At 40.2% G+C, this 20,762-nt stretch overlaps 1 protein-coding gene across 2 annotated transcripts in view; it reads right to left on the bottom strand.

Annotated features, from left to right (window-relative positions):
• samd12 (sterile alpha motif domain containing 12) overlaps positions 1-20,762 on the bottom strand; it is a 125,745-nt gene that overhangs the window by 10,734 nt on the left and 94,249 nt on the right. Inside the window, exon 5 of one of the 2 annotated variants that reach the window (XM_083899669.1) lies at positions 2,205-2,261. The exons of the other annotated variant lie outside the window; for it this stretch is intronic. Coding sequence (XP_083755795.1) covers positions 2,224-2,261 — 38 coding nt within the window. The 3' untranslated portion in view covers positions 2,205-2,223. Of the gene's footprint in view, positions 1-2,204; positions 2,262-20,762 lie in introns of those variants that run through there. 2 annotated transcript variants of the gene reach the window in all.

Genomic DNA, 20,762 nt, shown 5'->3' with positions numbered 1-20,762 from the left:
TAAAACCTCACGTCTGTGCTTGTGATTAATGACACCCATGATTATGTGCTATTAAACAGCAGCAGAGGAGGGGCTTGTCTTCTGAACCAAAAACCACACAGAATTGGCAACTTCTTGGAGATACTTTCCCCTGGGCTAGACAACATTCTCCCACAGGCAGTGGAATATTAAAAATTCAGACCTGAACTTTTTATAAAGCAACATTATTTGGCAGGTTGCAGAATTGTGTTACCTTTTGTCTGTTGGACAGATTTGACCATGTGTATGAGCCCTGGTAAACATTTACACTACTCGATTCAGCATCAACGTCCGTCAGTGAGGGAGATCACTCAGAGGACGAAAAGTGACACATAAATTGAAATGAAATGAGCAAAACATCAACAAGAAGGCACACATCAAAGCAGAGGTCTCAAACTTGTGGCGTGCAAGCTACATAAACCCCACAATTCAATATCATGTTTTAATGAAAACTGGCCTGTTTAAGGCAATTATTGGCTTAAACAGTTCAATATATTTATAATAATAATTGAATGTTCTATTTATCACACAAGTAACTATGGTGCAGCAGAGGGTGTGCTGTTTTGGTCAGACATATTAAGAGTAATAATAAATTATCATCTTCAGAGGAATAGCATATTGAGTAATATTTGATTTAGATTTTTTTTTAAGAAAAAATGACAGATGCACAGATGACCACTTTTGTCAATGCAGACTGTGCAGTTATTGTTCTTTGCCATTCGTCATCATCTAACATAAGGACACTGTGACTCACATTTCCACTTCCTGTCTTATTCAAGGATTGCTATTTTTATTTTTATTTTTTTCCCCAAAAGAAAGTGGAATCCCTGTGGAGAGCAAAATACTCAGCAGAAAGAATGCTTTTATCATACAAAAGGCATAAGTGACAAGAAAGAAACAAAGGGAGAAATGGGAAATGGGAAATGGGAAGTGGATGTGTGTGTGTGTGTGTGTGTGTGTGTGTGTGTGTGTGTGTGTGTGTGTGTGTGTGTGTGTGTGTGTGTGTGTGTGTGTGTGCGTGTGTGTGCGTGTGTGTGTGCGTGTGTGTGCGTGTGTGTGCGTGTGCTTAGAGAAGGGCTGGGCAGGCAGCAAAGGAAGATTAGGGCAGAGCTGTATTCTCTGATGTGGCCTCTATGTTGGCTCATCACCGCTCCTGCTCCAAGGATTACTGAATTTACACTTCAGTTTAAAAATAGCCACTGTGATAATTTATTTAGCTGGAGCACCATCCAGCATTGTCAACCCAGAGAATTATGTGTCTCTGTGAGATTCTTCCTCCCTCTTACTTATTATTCCTCTTACTTTTTATCCAAGGTGTGTTTTTTTGTGCTGTGATATTATCTCTCTTTTCTTATTGCCTTGTCTTGATCTTCGATTCCCACTGAAACTCACACTTTCAGAAGATCACAAATAAAACACAATGCGTCTATTAAGCAGCACAAAATAGACGCATTGTGTTTTATTTGTTTTATTTTATTTCTGCAAATTTTGACACAATGCTATGAGTCAAAAGTGGAATTTGGAAGTAGATTGGTCCCCTCGCGAACCCCACTAGGTGCTAACGGCTCTAATTAGCATATCAATGTAGCGATCGTCAGACCTGCGCTAACTGACACAAACAATTATTGGATGAAACAACACAGTTCCACAGTAAAATCCTGTGATTGGACAGCAAACCCCTCACTCATTGGTCACCTTTGGAACACATGGTCATTTGCCCCTCCCATTTTTAACAATGATTATAATAATATAGATATCAATAATATTATTAATGATACTACTACTAATTATTCTTATTACTATTATTATTTAGTGATAACTCCACATCACAAGAGAGAATAAGAGACATAAGAAAGTACAAGTGGAAGTAGAAAGTGAAGCTTTATTTACAAAAGAAACCACAAATAACAAACATGCTTTATGAAAAATCTCTCTTGGCTGCTTCAGGGTCATAAGTTGGAGCAGGTCTTGCAGAGAGTGCCCCATTATGCAGACTTCTGTGGTGGGTTGTTCAGTACTCTGGGTCCCTCTCCAGCCTCTCTTGTTGAAGGATGGAGGCTGAATATCCACCCAGCTTCTCCATCAGCTGAGCCATCAAATCAAATCAAATGTTATTTATAAAGCCCACAATTACAAAACACAGTTTGTCCTCCATCCTCCTCATCAGACATCAGGTCAATTGTGATGCCCCTGCAGAAGTCCATCTCATCCTTGGTTAAAACAGCCCTCCTCGCTTCCAGCAGCTGGAAACACAAGAAGTACAATTATGGCGCTTTTCCACCGGCTCGATTCTCAACAGCACTGCGCTACACGACATGGGTTAGCGAGTGTTTCCACTAGCGTAGAACCTGGAACCAGGCACTATTTTTAGTACCTGCCTTGGCGAGGTTCCAAGTCAGAGGCGCATGTACTATGCGCTGATTGGTCAAAACTGCCGGCCACTGATTGGCTAGAAGTGTCGAACGACGAGGTCCAGGCTGTCCTGTGTTTAGTCGGAGACGACAACATACAGAGAGCTGGACGGAGCTGCCATTTATTCGTCCCACAATGACAGAAGCAAGACAGTAAAGATCAGGAGAATAAATAATAACCATGCAACAAGAAGTACACTATAAAACGATATTAACACTGAGACTATATAAAAAAGTTAAATAGAGTAAAATGTGTAGTGTACATAATAGGCAATTTCCAGAATATACAGTATGGGTTAGATATTTACATTATAGACAGAGAAATAGCATGGGATATTATATGTTTATATTGCACTTTTATAAAAAGACGGTATATTGCACATGGGGTGAGGAGCCTGGTTATAATTATGTTAAACACATACATACAGTCTAACAGCTGCAGGGAGGAATGACTTGCAATAAAGCTCCTTCAGACATTTAGGATGTTTTAGTCTGTTACTGAAGGAGCTGCCCAGTGCTGTGATGGTGTTCTGCAGGGGGTGGGAGAGATTGTCCATCAGAGATGATAACTTGTTAGCCATTCTCCTCTCTCCCACCACCTCCACTGGGTCAAGGGGGTGTCCAAGGACAGAGCTGGCTCTTTTAATACGTCTGTCCAGTCTATTCTTGTCCGCAGCTGTGATGCCACTGCCCCAGCAGACCACTCCATAAAAGATAGCTGATGCCACTACTGAGTCATAGAAGATCTTAAGGAGTTCACCCTGCACTCCAAAAGACCTCAGTCTCATCAACAGGTAGAATCTGCTCTGACCCTTCCTGTAGAGTGCAGCAGCATGATCAGACCAGTCCAGTTTATTGTTTATGTGAACACCCAGGTATTTGTAAGGAGGCTGATCAAATCTATTGAAGAATAAGTTCAAGTCGTTAGCCCACCTCTGGTCCCCTACAGTCTGGGAGTCCAGCTTCTTGTGGCCAGAGATGGTTTTCAGGCCTCTCCAGACTCCACTGACATCTCTCTGCTGCAGCTGCTCCTCCATCTTCTTCCTGTAGCTGTCCTTTCCCTCCCTGATCTTTCTCCTCAGCTCCCTCTGAACGTCTTCAGCTCCTCCTTGTTTCCTGACCTAAAAGCTCTATTTTTCTCCTTAAGGAGAGCCTTTATGTCAGGATTAATCCAGGGATTGTTGTTAGAGAAACACTGTACTGTCCTGGTGGGTACAGTGCTCTCTACACAGAAGTTTATGTAATCCGTGATTGTGTGTGTGAGACTGTCGATGTCGATGTTCCCACACATTTGACTCAAAACAGTCCATGAAAGCCTCATCACTCTCCTCAGACCATACTTTCACTGTGCGAGTCACAGCTGGTTGTCTTTGTACCAGAGGTTTGTTCACAGGAGGGAGACGAACCAGGTTGTGATCAGATCTTCCAAGGGGGGAGGGAGGATGAGTTATATGCCTCCTTGTTGTTGGCATAGAAAAGGTCCAATATTTTATTGTCTCTGGTGTGGCAGGTGACATACTGAGTGAGTGTAGGCAGAGAGGAGGAAGGAGATACATGATTAAAATCCCCAGAGATCAGGAGGAGAACCTGTGGATGCTGGGTCTGCAGCCTGCTCACCACTGAGTGCAGAGCATCACAGGCTGCATTAGCGTTAGCAGAGGGTCCCAAGTCCTTACAGCAGTGTTGTTCTTTAATAGTGATGTGCCCAGAGTTACACCATCTATCATTCACAAACACTGCCAGCCCTCTTCCTTTCCTCTTACTGCTCTCCGCCGTCCTGTCTGCTCATATCAGCTGGAATCCGTCCAGCGCGGTGACCGTGTCTGGGATCGCTGCGGTGAGCCATGTCTCCGTGAACAGCATGATGCTGCAGTGCCGGTGCTCCCTCTTATGTCGGGTCAGCGCCGCTAACTCGTCCATCTTATTTGGGGGAGATCTTACGTTTCCCATAATAATGGACGTGAGAATAGGTCTGAAGCGTCTCCTACTTCCCCGGCGCTGGGATCCAGCACGACACCCCCGTCGGCTCCTAGTAAGGTTAACGCCGTTGTAACGACGGGAAAAGTAATTAGTTAGATTACCCCATTACTGAAAAAATAACGTCGTTACCAAACGCCGTTCTTTTAAACGGCGTTATTCCAAACACTGATTATTACACTAATCTGCTTGCTTATCAATATCTCCCTCTGCTCTGTGAACACAGACATGGTGCTGTATTGGCAAAGTCATCAAACAAAACATCAGCAGTCAGCTTTACACAGACTGTGGCTCTTTTACCTCCTGTAATATTTTACTCATAAACCATCATTAATGGATAATTCAGTTGTCAGACATCATTAATGTTTACAGCTCAAAACTGAATGTATAAAGGGGCTTGCCATTACAAATGCTGCTTTTCCACTACATGGTCCCAGCTGGCCTTGCCTCATCTCGGCATAGCACGGTTGGTTCCCATTACAATATATTACCTCCTCAACATGGGTGGAGTCATCACTGCACGGCTGCATGAAACTGGAAGTCATGGCAGTTTCTTGTGACTTGTAAAGCAGTTGTTTTTGATAACTGAATCATTAGAATCAGTTCATTTAAAATAATTTATTCACAGAATCATTCAGTACTTCCTGCCTGACTGGAGCACAGACTTTTACGATTACTATTCTTCTATCCAATTTGCCCTTGGGAAATTTTTTTTGAGGGTTCTCGAAGTGTACTTGAAAGACAATTATCTAATTCAAGTCACTCAGCGGATACAGCAGCCTATCAAGACTGAACGGGGCATCTTCAAAGTCAACAGCTCTTAAACATAAATTATGAGATGCCTTCAAAGAGTAGATAGAAACGCTTGGTTGCTATTTCAGATCGGGGAAAAAGTGCTTCAGTATGAGGTTCAAGTGGATCATCATTCTTTGTGGCACAGCCAATCTCATTTACTGTAGAAATGTGATGACTCGACAAGAGGGAGGATGGCAGTGATTTTAAAAAGTGGGACTGCATGAGGAAGTGCGGATCAGGAGAGCAATCGCAATGCATTCCACTCAGTGTACTTGCTTTTTTGCCAATCTCTGTCTCATCCTTTTAAAGTCACACTACAAATTGCCAGGGCTGTTGGTATAATAATGATGACCTCACATGGTGCTCCTCCTCAGAAACACTAACAACTCCTATTTACCTTTGTTCGTGCCTTGATGGAATCTTATTTCTCGCTCTGCTTTCTGCTCTTACGTTAAATGTGAACAGTTATAGTATATTTCTGTAATTTCATTCATTCATTCATTCATCATCTACCACTTTATCCTCCACATGAGGGCCAATCCCAGCGGACAGGGCGAAAGGTGGTGTACACCCTGGACAGGTAACCATTGCACGTCCAACATACAGAGACGAACCATTCACTCTCACACCGTACGGTCAATTTAGGTTTAAATACGGTTAGGTTTTTAACCGATCTACAGTTCGACATTGTTTGATTTGATTCTTGTGTCGGATGTTGTGCTCATGACTCTTCCAGTGAAGACACTCTCTGACCAATCGGTGACCGGCAGTCTGTTGACGTCACATTTTAGTGTCGGGTTGCTACCAGCTACTATCACTAATGGAAAAGCAAAAAAAGAAAACAAGTACAGTCCAATTAAGTCACTTAGGTCCAGTCAACTCGAACTGCATTATGGAAAAGCGCCATTAGTTGGACATGGTAAAAATTGCTGTTTAAATTAGACAAGATATTTGTTCGTGGATTTGAAGGGGTAAAAAAACCCCACCCAATCTCTCAAAAGCCTTGAGATACAGCATTTTTGTCTTGATCTTCAGGCCCATACTCTTACTTTATTGTGGTGAAAAATGTTGAGATTTGACAGGCCAAAATAAGCTATTTTATTCATCAAAGTGCTGCACACACTGTCAGGAAGGCTGTTTGGCTTCAGAAGATTGTTTTTTAAGGCTGAGTAAATTCTTTAGAGAAGTAAAAAGTAAAAACAAGAAAAAGAAAGAAGAGTATTTAAAAGCAGACTCTGGAGTGACACCTTTTGTATTATTATTATTATTAGTAGTTGTATTATTTTCTAATACCAATGCTGCTAAATTTCATTTTGAGGTCGTTTTCACATTTCAATTGGGAGTTGCAACATTCAGCCGGTCTGAGTTTGCTTTCATACTGCATTTCGTGAAGTGAAACAAACTGAACCTTTTACTTTTCTCCCCTCCTCGAGAAGTCAAGACAACAATGAACAAGAGAACTCACTCAGCTGTTGGTTAAGGCAGGAGTTGCATCAAATCCAATTTTTTTATGTGAACATATGACACATACGCTGCAACAATTGGCTCAGCCATTTCTACCAGCTATCCCTGTACATGCACATGTTTTGGTTGTGTTTACCCACAATACCCTGCATTGTACTTACAATGCAATGTAGTCCGCTTCCTTCACTTGAAGCGAACCAAGACCCACGTTTTTAGGCTTCTTTGGTGCGGGTTAGACCGACTTTCTGAGCAAACAAATTAGCATTCGAAACCTGACTTATTTTAAGCCGTTGGACATCATATTTTCATCACCTGTGCTAAGGCAAAAGCATTAAGTACTGTCAAGACAAAGCCCTCACTCACTGCTTTTTAAAAAAGTGATTTTAAAGTGATTTTTGTAGTTTAACCATTTCATTTAATATGATAGAATATGTTATTCCGTTTTTATAAGCTGAGACAGTTTCTTAGTGTTCCCCCTTGCAATTTCCATTTAATCTGAGTCCTGACATATGTGTCCAGTCATGGCAAAAGCGTTCACAAGTCTACTTTGGGACATTTGGAGATATTTACAGATTCCGAAAGTGTTATTTCTAAGCTTTCCAACAATGTCAAACACATGTTCATCTGATCATTTTTGAAGAAGATGTAGCCATTTGAACGTAGACACTCCTCAAACTGCTTTAGGGAGAAATTCAGCCTGAAAGATTTCGACCCTCTTGAGGAGCCAGGCCAATAGCTGCTCATTTGCATGACATTAACATGGTCACAACCCCCCACCCAGTCTAGCTGTCAGTGACATCTGATGTCTGTTAGCCCACAGGACAAAAACAGTGTAGCAGTTTGAAAACAAAGGAATGAATGTAGTTCATGTCAATGTAGTGTTATTTGCTGTAAGTACTTCAGTGGACTGATAAGAATCAGAATTTACTTTATTGATCCCCAGAGGGAAATTCTTCTGTTACAAAAAGCACTTGAATAAAAATGAGAAACAAGAAAGGTGAAAGATAGATACATACTTCAAATATCAAATAAAATATATCTAAGTGTGTGAAGGAGAGTTCAATATTTTCCAGACCATGGACTATATTATCATCTTCAATACTAGTTCCTCCCCCACAATGTGGCTGTACCCACTCTGTCCATCACAGTTGATATGCGGCTAAATGGTGACATCACAAACGCACCCTCTTCTGCTTCCTCTTCTGCGTTGTAATCTTTGGTGCTGGGCATGTGAAGTATTTTGCCTCATCAGAACAGAAAGGCCTGATTTTTTTCAAAAAGATACGTCTGCCTGTCCATGGTCAGTCCAGGTGGGGCCAGGACGGGAAGACTGTCAACAGGGGGCAGAACTCCTGGGTTGTGCAGTAGCTGAAACTCGATAGGCTCTGCATCACTGTGAGTTTGAGCAAGCACCACACCTGGTCTGTTGGCATCAAAGCTGTGACAGAATAGAAGCACACAACAGGATATTTAAAACATGGCTCACTGTTCACATGGAACACTATTATGTCCATTCATGATTTTTTTATTTCTAAAATGCAGAAGTTTGAATATAAATACCTAAAGTGCTGATAACTCTTGATCTGTGGGAGCTTTCGAAAGTAGGGACTCAGATGTGTCTGCCAGTCGATGGCAACAAGCTGCGGAATATTGAGGCGACTTTCAGGAGAGCTGTGTTCCACTACCTGTTGACAGCAAGAACCACAATGAAAATAATTATTTTACTTTTCCAAAAAAATCCCATTTACACAGTAGTATTTAATACAGTAGTATTGCTTGAATTATGTGTGAATGCCACACCTTTATGTGCATGAATCGCACGTGTAATTAACACGTTCATCACACATTGTGTTAATCATGTGTGATTCATGCATGCAAAGGTGTGGCATTCACACATCATTCAATGCAATGCTAGGTTTCGAACACTGGAGTTTCGTCTCAAAGCATTTGAATTATCAAACTGAACCTGCGGGTGTACAAAATCTCAAAGAGGGCCGTGACATGCTCCTCTTACGACTTATAATACGCTCATCTGACCGAACACACGATTCAAAGTGCGTATTATTTTTAACACGCCAATAGTGAGCTAGCCAATCTCTAGTATAGCTAATAACTGTTATGGCAACATAACGTTCTGAAACGCACCAGAAGTGTGTTATCCACATGTTATTCTTGCACAGCAGAGGTCATATGCTCCCGTACATATCGATCAAATGATCGTAGTTTATAATACGAGTGCCGAGCGAGGTTAGCAAGCACAGCTAATAACAATGTAGGCAAACGGCGTTATGAAACACACAGTGGATTATTAAAAGACAGCGTCCCTATGTGCGTCTGTATGTGACTTTGAATGAACACTAACATAACATAGATTAACAACGTTAATGAAAACTCACCCCATAAGAAACTGAAAGGTATTCCTGCAGACTTCAGTGCCTCCGATCAGATAAGAGGTCCGGGCTTGCTTCCTTTTCGTCGCAGTTTTACGTCTGTTCGCCTCCAAATGTCCAATTCGATAGGAGATAGAGCGATGCTGGCGTCACGTCATCATCTCAGACAACTACCGTGTGTGTCCTGCTCTCTTTCAGCCGCTGAATAATCATCTGTTTGTTGTTTTTGTGACGATGAAGTCTGCTAACACGTTAAGCATAAAGATCGCTAGCTTAAAATGCTAACAGTCCACACACCAGCAGTCTCTGTGCTTTCGCTGTCCTTGTGAAGAAGCTGCTCAGCCACAGCTGACTTATTGTCCTGTTTTCTTTGTCTTCCTTTGTATAACAAAGCTTTGATGACAATCATGATTTATTTTTGCACTGCACACACACACACACACACACACACACACACACACACACACACACACACACACACACACACACACACACACACACAACTGCTGAAACGTTCCAGACACTTTCTCTCTCCCCCTCTCTCCCTCTCTCGCTCTCTCTGTGCGTGCATATTAATTAGCCATGTGTATTCTCCGTGATCATCAGCTGATTGGCTGAAAAGACAACAAAAGCTCTGGAATGTGAGATCACCACACCCAAACTAGGAGTGATTCACAGCAATAAAACAACCTTAATTCAAATACAAAGTTTATGGTTTTAAGACCCACAATACTGTGATTTGAAGCATGTAGTGGCTTCTTCAAAACTTCAACTTGTGTAATTTTGAAAAAAACGGAAATCCCTAATTTTGAAAAAAAAAACTTTTTCCTGTTTTTTCTTGTTTTGCGCTCGGCCGACTTGTTCCCGCTTGGTCCGTGGCGGGTCACATATTTGTAGATCAAACACAATAGACCTGCTGTAGGTTTAAGCCTTAACTTTTAATTACTAACCAGCACCGCCTTGTGGCTTCCCCATTACACACACACACACAAACACACACACACACATATACATTTGTATATATATATATATATAAATATATATATATATAGACATGTATATATGTCTATATATATATGTATAAATCGCGAGCCACGAACCTGTCTGGTGGCGTGAGAAAACAGAATCGCGAAACGCCCTTTCTAACTCCCAGTTATTTTTCCAGTCAGCCACATGATATAAGCTGTTTGTGCTACCAAACTTATTTTTATTACGGGTCTCAAATTATCACGCTGATTGTGATTAATCAATGACGCGTTATGTTTTTATACATCGGCCGCCCCTGCACTCACTCACTGACCCGTGAACGTACTGCACTCAGGGAGGACGTGAGTCACGTAGCAGGGCACTGGGCTCCTGCTCAGCACTTAACGATTCGGTGAACGAATCATTTTAATGAACAGATTTAAATGTGTTAGACATTGTTGGAAAGCTTAGACACACTTTCAGAATCTGTGAATAACTCCTAACGTCCCTCGGTACACTGGTGAACAGTTTTGCCATGGCTGGTCACATTTAGCAATGTTTTTGTTAGGCATGGTTTCCCCTCCCAATTCTGATTTGTGTGTCTTTTTTCGCAGGCCAGTGTCTGTGATACAGCGTCTTAAATATTTGCAAAAAGGAATCACATGCACCAAACATAGACATTGTTCCAGTTTTGCCTCAGTAGTTGATTTTTCAGTGTAATCATGCCTTCTTCAGTCCTGATCCTTCATGTTACTCCTCAACATGTAACGAGATCAGACCAAGACAAGTTCAAGTAATTAAACAGTTTCCTCATTTTTGAGGAATTTTCTCGTTAGAATCATGAATTCAAAACTATTTGTTATTGATCAATATGCCAATTCTTTTTTTCCCAATATATCATTACAAAATTCTCCCTAAAGTTTTGCACTGCACCACAAACTTTACAGTTCTCAGTGTTTACACAGCCATTCTTTTATTCTCACTGAGATTAGAATCTGCTTTGCATGATAAAATAAGAAACATCTAAGTCTAATTTGTATTCTTATTTATTCATACACCCCTGCTATTGCCATGTATTGGATCAGTTTTTTGGAAACACTGTGCTGTTGCAATTATGAACATAATTATTTTTTTTTAGGAAAAATGCTAGATTTGATACTTTTGATAATCTAATGCTGTATTGAAATATAATTTCATCTGTAGTCCAGTTAAGATTCCTCTAGAGTTACAGATGTGTATCATGATGGTAAATAACTGTATAAGCTCTTTATTATGAAACTTAGTGACTGATACATTTTACATTTCTGTGATTTGTATGTCTCGTTTTTATGTAACACCGACTGCAAAAGCCCTTTGGAGCAAACTGTGTGATATTGATATCTAAATAAAAGTGACTTAACTTGTTTTATGTTTTATGTTTGAAAATAAAAAGATTCTTAAAATCATTGGGATTTTTTCCCTTGGTTAATTAAAGGTGCATTATGTAATAAATCTAAAGCAACTGGCCATAAAATCCTCCTAATATGTCACAGAGGACCAGGAATAATGTTCATATAACAAACTGAACTCACCAACAAAACTAGTACAACAAAAATATTTGCATTAAAAAAAATTATTTGCACACTGCAAAGTTATGTTTATGTTTTGAAATTATGTTTTGGCATGAGGTGCCTCCTACCGCCGTCTACCAATCATTTCAGTCAGTAGAGTCTCAGCTGCCGAGCAAACACTGGTTGCCAGGTACGTCTGAGCTACAATGGCAGAGAAAACGAAACCTAAAAGACCTCGGTATGAATGTCAAAAACGCCACCGCCGGTAAGAAAGCACACTAGCCCCGGAGAACAGAGGTGGTGTTTGCTTGTACACGCCCGCTATGTCGGCTGCGGTTCAGATGACACAAACCTGCGTGTGGTTTGTGTTGGTCGAGCAGTTTACAAACCCGAGAGCACGGATGTGGCAGTGGGCTGTGGTGAAGGTAGCGTGATCAGACGGCTGGACAGAATCAGGTAATCAGTCAGCTATATAAGCACGTTTGTAACCTGGTTCTGATGCTCGCAGCAGGAGGGTCCAGACACAGAGAGAGAGACATAAACAGAGGGAGATTGACACGAAGAGAGAGAGAGTGGAGCGCAGCAGAGTGTAGACACAGCACGAACAGCTGTTTTCATTTGTTTTTCGTATTGCTGACAATAATTACAACTATTATTAACTATTTACACAAACACAGTCTCTCCGTCTTTCCCAAACAAACTGTGTCTGGACCCAGCCTACTACAAGAGACCAGAACCAGGTTATGAACGTGCTTATGTCGCCGACTGATTACCTGATTCTGATCACCGGCTGAGCCTCTCCTCCAGCAGCCGCTGCCTTCACTGACACAACGGATTTACAAAACTGAGGGAACAGTTTAGAAATCTGAGGGAACTGAGGGAGACTTAGCCAAATTCGAGTCCTCTTTAGGTCTTTGCATGTATATCGCCATAAACTATATAACGTTATAAAAGGGGAGGCAAAAATGAAGGACGGTTCTGTCAAATATCATGAATAACGTTATTCCCTAGTCAACAGCTAACGTTACCATAAATTATAATACATCTTGATCTTTACTGAGAGAACATAATTGTGTCTTAGAGCCACTCATTTATGATAAAACGCTCGCCATAGTCACTCCTCGCTCGTCGCTGACGGAGGACACACCGCTCTGGCAACCTCGACTCTGGAGGGGAGGGGGGGGGAGTAGGAGGCAGGTACGACTCGCTGCAGTGTTTACATTTTGAGTGCAGTAATCGTTTTTGGCCACATTGTTACAGATGGCGCCTTTAAGGTTTAGATTATTAGTATTTATTTATAAAATAATAATAATGCTACACCACAGTATATCTGCTTACTGAGAAGCTGAGAAGAACATGAGTCCACTACACATCAGTCAAATGTGAAGAGCTTGGGCATTACTACAGCCATTGCTCCAAAGAACCAGATAAATGAATATGACATTCATCTGTTCTTCATCTGCAGTCTTCTGGTATATGGAGTGCTTTTGCCAAAATACTTGACTGCAGTTCATGGTAATCTTTTTTTTGTTATTATTTTAAAGCAGGACTGTGTCTCTGCAAAATATAACTGAAGATAAGGGACATTTTCACAAATGGTGACAAATTGTCAAAGCCTTCGCACACATCCTGCAAATAAACATGTCACCTGTTTTCACCACCTACTTGACACTGAGCAATAAGACAGTGAGAGACATCTGTCATGTTACTGGATGGCAGCGCTATCTCCATTATCCATCGTGGCCAAATGGGATAGAGAGGATGAGAGCCACAGGAAGTTTTGAGGGATTAAGGCTTTAACACCTTTAAAGCCACAGGAAACATCAGATGTTGCAAAGAGTTTTTTTTTTTTTCACAGCAAAATGTTAGTATATGTATATTGTATATGTATATTAGTAAATATGTGTCTATCTTTGATCCTTCTCTCTTAAAGGGACACTGTGTAGTAGTTATGGGTTTATATAACCCAAAATCCACTTTTTTATACATATTATGTGCTCCTGCATTGTCTTGTCGCTGTATAATAGTTTTTGTTTCATTTTCGTAGTGTTTCAAAAAGTCATGTAAAATAACATGGTCGCGGGCCGCGGTTGCATAGCCACTGTTAGCAGAGAGACGCCATGTTTCTACTGGAGCCTGTAAGGACAAACGCGAGAGAACAAAACAAGCGTCTCTTTTTTTTTTGAATGTTTCCTTAAAATGTACTGTGGGTGTGAGAGAGAAATAATTTATTAATAAGCAAGTATTGCCTACACCTAGAGCTATTGATTGAGTATGGCATAGGTATAGTCATGTTGTTATTAACTTTATGTTAATTTTGCCCATGTGACCTAAACTGATAAAGGTTTGTTGAGGGCTGTACTCTCTAATTTGCTTCCTTAAATAATATTTGATTTGTTTCCCCCTTTTTCAGGCAGGAAACATCAAGACCATTTGTGCTTTGTTTGCATGTAAAGTACATTAAATGTACATGTTTATTACATATTTGCTAAATTAAATAATAAAGTAAAGATTCAATGAAATTAATCTTATGAATGTTCCCTTGCTATGTAAATTGGGCAACAGTAAAACATAAATGAATGTAAACGGAGGGATTATTTGCCATATATGTATATAGAGAGTTTATTTAAAGCTTCGAGTTCCTTGAAAAAGTCGATAAATAATTTTAGTCTTAAAAAGCTGTATGAACCCAGAGTAGGTTGGTAAAAGGTCTGCAATGGAGGACCTGAGTTGCCTGGAGGTGGAGTATGGTTGGATGAGTTCTGATTTACTGGATTGGAGTAAGACAATAGAGAGAGATATTTTGAAGCTTATTGGGAATGAGAAGATGAAAGTGTGGACTGATAGGTCAAGGCAAGTGTTTAATGTTGGCCAGATATCTTTACATATTGGAATACATGTATTTGTGTGTATTAGTGAACAACTAGAACACAAATTAAATAAGAGCAAAGAAAGAAAAAATTTATTTTGAGGGTGTTCCCGGATCTTGTTGCATTAACTGCACCATCTCCAGTATGTCGGTCAATGTGACCACTGAATAATTTACAGACAATATATGACCCAGGGTCAGACTAAGCTATATCTAACAGATCAGATAAAATCCAGGAGCCAGTGCATTAATGCAGGGAGGGTTATAGCAGTTCCCTTGTGTCCTAATGAACATGTCTGTGACATGATTTGGTCAAAATACCATAAAGATGAAGAACCATAGCAGTTCAAAACTTTGGCTGGTGGAGACAACTTTCACTGCATGAAGAGTGGGATTTGCGGCAGTTATCGTCCCTGTGAATTGCTGTGAAACTCCCAGTCAACTGGAAGTTTCAGTCAGTTGCCAATAACTGCCAGGAATTGCTGTAAACTTGCAGTCTAAGGTGAGAAAGTCACCTCCAGCTCCTAGGAGTGGGTGAGGTTTTGGCATGTAAATGACCATGTTGTGATCTGTTCAAATGCAAATCAGGAGTGTGTCTCCATGGAAAAGATACACAAGTCTCAGGAGACATTGAGTTTTGCTCAATAGATGTAAGTTTTGTTCTTAGTTTGTTTCTCTGTAGGAAGGAATTTCAGTTTACATTTTGAAGAGGAATTATTTCTTTGAACAATTGGAGTATTAGTTAATTGCATTATGTGGTTGGAAACTATTAATACAAATTATTTATTATTTTTTAATAATTAATTTTGTTATTAATTTTCTTAAAAACGGGACACCACTCCTCTTAAGGCGAGGAGAATGCCAGGAAGACTCTCACTTAACAACCTTCCAGTGTCTTTTGACTATCAGTTATCACTAATTAATAATAAGTATATTAATATTAATTAATAATTAACAAGTAAGGTGTGAGATCGTACACTGGCTTCTTTCAATTACCCTTGTCACAAACAAGCAAGCACAAAAGAAACAGTACTTTTAAAATAAAGGTTTAACATTTATTAAAGCATTAAAATGTATATACACAAATGGAGCAGCACTAATTGTACGGGCTGTTTTAACCAAGGATGAGATGGACTTCTGCAGGGGCATCACAATTGACCTGATGCCTGATGAGGAGGATGGAGGACAAACTGTGTTTTGTAAATGTGGGCTTTATAAATAACATTTAACCGTTAGTTTTCGACAATTATCAAGCACTGGCGAACTTCGCGTTAAACGGCTGATAACTGCCGAGAATCATGGACGTTTGTGGCAATTATCAGGCGTTCACGGCGCCGATAATCTGAGTTTTCATGCAGTGTTTTGCGGTTCAACCATATACGTCGCCCCAACCCTGACTCCAGGGGTGACTGCCTGACTGCCTGCCAGCTCCGTATACCCCATAGTAATGTCTGTTTACCCGTTGTTACTGCGTTTCAGCATAATGTACTACTTCCATAACCTGACCTGCTGTTATCGCTAACAATATATTAGAAAAATATATATGTATAACTGATGTTTTCCCATATCCCCCCCTCTGGTTTAGGTGTACTTCTGGCAATTGCACAGCAATGCCTATATCCCCCGAAAATCTCTGCTGCAGGGAGATACCAAAGGTAGTACATGGATGCTTGTTGCATGTTGTTGGATGAAAACATAACTATTCAGTCATTATCTGACATCAAACATCACTTACCCTTTCACATTTACAGCTTCTAGGAAGACTGAACCAGCTGCAGAACCCACCTTCCTGCATGACTGACCACCATGGCCTTGAACCAGTATGTTTGAATGTTTTCTCTCTGCAGAATGCGTTGAACATTTACAGAGCAGACTATGCTCCTTTTTCTTTTGTTCTTGTCATAAGCGTATATAAATTAATTTTTTCACTTTGTTCCATTCCTTATTTTTCTTTTTGAAGGGAAGTGTCATATCAAACAGCACAAAATCAAATTCGCACACAACACAACACATATATGAAAGTCCAAAAACAGTATAAATAAAAGCCCAGCAAACAACACACAACTATTCAAATACTTACAAAAAGTAGGTAAAAGAATATAAATGTATAACTAAATATTTATATATACACTGTTCAGCCATCAGAGATAATTGGCGTACAGGAGCTTTGTGAGCTGGTGTTGGGGTTTTCTGGGACAAAGACTTTGTGAGCCACTGCCCAGCTGTGTGGTGCTACGGATACCTCTGTCCAAGCAAATGCAATGTGGGGACTAGGCATGTTGGAGAATCTTATTTCATGTTGACAAATATGTGTGACATTGAATTCTTGTTTTTTGTCTCTCTGTGACAATGTGAACTTGACACATAAATGAATTCATGGAATTTGACACAAAGTGTGTCCCTGAATGAAAATAAAGCAAGATGACAGTCGAGTGAGGGAGACGGTGAGTTCGGGGAACTGCTGCGCTTCCCAAGTTACGTGGAGCGAGACTGCGTGCAGTTCTAGTTGAAATTAACTTGACCGTTGTTATAGTGTAATTTATATATTTGTTTATTTTACTAACATTGTATAATTACCGTTTCATTTTTTAGTGTGACTTTCACTTAAAAGGTAATAAAAACTTTACTGAACGTTGGCTGCTCTTTCACTGGCTTTGAAGTGCATTGTCCTTCCTTCCACTTTGGAAACTGGAGCTTGAACAGTGGCTCACCATCAGAGTGCATGACTGCCAGGTATAGTCTTGGGAGACAGAAGAATAAAATGCTAAATAAGATTAAGAACACATTGTACACATTCCCTAAAACATTCAGACAATGGTGATTTATTTTCAAATGAACAGCTTCATTCGTAACAACTTGAAGAATGCAGGACTCCGTTGAACTTTTTATCACCTTTTTGTATTTAACAGGTCAACATTAGAGTGTAGCGCAAGTGTCAGTGGTTTGTTTTAAATGTATGATTTACACTCATTTAGCTGCATTACTGGCTTATTTTGGTGTGGCTGTATGTCCATATGTCACTGTTAAACAAACTCTACACTCTCTTACACTCTAAAGTGCATTAATAATATACAGGAACACATCAATAATTAAGTCAGTATGGACAAGCAAATGAATTACAGTCATAATAAATACTATTTTTATCCCTCTCAGTTGGAAAAATAAGACATGGAATAATACCTTTTTCCATGTCCACACATCGTAGTAATGCGTGATATTGAACTCCCTCAGGAACTTCTGGATTTGGGGGTGACGGTCTGTCACCATACTCTCCATAGTAACACCCCGTTCTTCTAACAGAGCAAGGCTCCTCTTCAGGCCCTCTTTCTCCATGTAGTAGATTACCCCGACCTCATTACTCTTTAATATTTAAGAAATCAAATCAAATTAGATTATATCACCTGATAATAGGCACACTGTAACAGATTACAACAGAGATTAATTTTAGGCTGTCACTTACTGTACTTTACAGCTGTAAATCAATAACAGTGTTGGTCCTCAGGTCCATCGTGGTGTAGCTACCATACTTGGCACTATGTCCTTCAAGTACTTAGTTTTATCTCCTGTACTTAGACTAAGAGGGACCATGAAAACATGACTTGAGTCTTCGTTTTTCACACTTTGGCGACCGGTAGGCCCTCCAGAGTCCCAAATACACATATTAAAATGATTAAAAATTATTTTGCATAATTGGTCCCCTTTAAGACTGGTACCCCGTGTGCAGAGACATAATGCTCACATAATTGTACTCAATTCCCTTGTAAGTCTCTTTGGATAAAAGCATCTGCTAAATGACATGTAATGTAAAGGTGGGTATTCAATGTTGCTTTGATTTGCACTTCCTTGTTCAAGGGGTGTAAGATTGAAATAAAGAAAATTTCGCAGAGCTGTTTTGTGATTCCAATCATCCTTATAGATGTGTCCAAAATGTAAAATAATGTCACAAAGTCCAACAGGCTAACATTATCAGTAAACAACATGGATCAAACTGATTATTTTGGGAGAGTAATTATAATTTAATTGCAAAAGCAGAAAACCTAATCTGGATAAAATGCAATGTTTTAATTATATCTTATGATTTGAATTATGAATTCAAAGGAATTTTCATTTTAATATGAGGCCTGTGTTTATATATCCATGCAGCTGTTCGTGTGTGTGTGACTTGAAGCCATGAGTGGTGGTGTATGAAATGCAGTGAGCTAACACGTATGCTTGAATGCCTCTTTAAATGAATCATCCTTCTCACTGAGGGAGTACAAGGCACTCAAGAAACATCTACTTGACCTGCTCTAAACACGAGGCAAGACTACTGTGTACTAAACACACTGCTGTTGAAACAAAAGGATTTCATTCCTCATTACTGGTGGAGGAGAAAATGAGTTTGTCTTCATGGATCAATGGTCACGAGACAAGCAGGTAACGTGCAAACCACCTCGCTCCTCACTCTCCCTGACAACCAACTAACCAGAACATAAATCAACTTGAATAACACACCAATCATACAAGGCTGTTGCTGGGAAGCTAACTGTGATTCAGCCTGTTAGTGAGAGGAAGTTGATTGACAAATAAGCAGTACAACCCTCGCCTCCTTATCTCCTTGTTCTATTGAAGTGACTGAACTCCTGTGATTGATGGCTGAATGCAGGCCTTAATTTGGAGGAGGTGAAAAGACAGGAGCTACAATGGTTGACGAAACAGGAACAAAACAAGAGGAGATACAGTGTAGGAAGACAGAAGACGCAAATGGAGATGTGGAGATCCATTGTTTGTTGGAGCTATTCACTGGTCGTCTTCTAATGCAAACAAAGGCTGCTGTGAGTGTTATTTTCATTTTTGATAAATAGTTTACTTATTTTCTTGATTTAGTCATTTTGTTCATAAAGTGTCAGAAAGTTGTGAAAAAGTGACGACATCCAGATGTTATTTTGTCTCCAAAACAAAAATAGTATTGTGTTTACAATCACAGGAACTAATCATACAACGTTGTCTTGCAAAAGTGGTGGCCACGCAAAAAAAAAAAATAAACTTTTGAAAGTCTTCTGCGCTGGTGGAGATGGGCTGTAGGCACAGGTCATCAAATGAAAACAACGAGGGGAAAAAATGGATTCAAGAAAATTAAAAGCTCTTACTTTTACTTTATTTTTTCAAGAGGAGGTGGAGAAGCAATAAAACATGTAGGTTTTGGGTTGTAAAGCTGATGTCAGCCACCACCAGCATGTGAAAAGGGTGTTAGTGAGGACTGTAAATGTCTGCCACATAGTTGGAGCATTACATTTTTAAGATGACTGGTTATTGCTATAGCTGGTAAAGGCATGAGTCAAAATGTCATATTAACAGCTATGTTTTTAACATGGGTCTTCTTTTTCTTCTTCCGGCTTCTCCATTTGGTTTGCCAGAGCAGATCATCAACACCAACTGTCCTCATGTCCTCCTTCACAACATTCATGAACCTTCACTGTGGTCTTCCTCTTTCCTCCGGCCCAGCAGCTCCATTCACTTTTGCTGCTGTCCTTCTGTCCAACATCAGCCCCGACACTCCTCTCCACCCACTCCACCCTGTGACACTCTCTTCTCCACCACTTGTGCACTGTCCAGTGCTTTGGATGGTTGACCCAAGGTATTTAAACTCATCCACTTTATCTTCCTCTAGTCTTTGCACTTTGCTCTTCACTGTACCACCTGTCTCACTGTCGTTCACACAAAAGTATTCTGTCTTGCTCCTTCTAACTTTTTATTCCTCTTCTCTCAGCGCAGACCTCCACCTGTCCAGGTTCTTGTGCACCTGTCTCCTACTGTCATTGCATATTACAGTATCATCTGCAAACAACATAGTCCATGGAGACTCCTGCCTGACCTCATCTCTCAACCTGTCCATCACCACTGGAAACAAGAAAGGGCTCAGATCTCACCAATAAAGATCTGACGTAACCCAACCTTCACCTTTAATCCTGGACCTGGCCTGTAGACCCAGTCGCAATTTGGTGTTGGGGGAATTTCTCACTTGAACTGAGTTCGTGGGTCCCTAGACATGAAAAATCACAGAGGTGCTCGTCCGCCATAGTGCCACGAATTGTGCAATGGTCAAATCAAATATGGCCGCCATCGGTTATGGCGAAAATCGATCTTTTTTGTTCCTGAATGTTTATACACATTTAATACATCTATTCAGATTTATTATGGTGTGTGGAATTCATTTCTGATATTTTTATGACCATATTGGGCGATTTTTGTCTTGAAAGGTCATGGTCATGGTCATTTCCCTATCCTGAAAATGTACATGCGAACTAACTGAAATTTACAATTTGCCCTTATACTGTGTATT

This window comes from Microchirus variegatus, assembly GCF_963457635.1.
Source record: "Microchirus variegatus genome assembly, chromosome: 13".
Lineage (NCBI taxonomy): Eukaryota > Metazoa > Chordata > Actinopteri > Pleuronectiformes > Soleidae > Microchirus > Microchirus variegatus.
The sequence above is the reverse complement of the archived record's forward strand: the minus strand, read 5'-3'. Positions and strand labels throughout refer to the sequence as shown.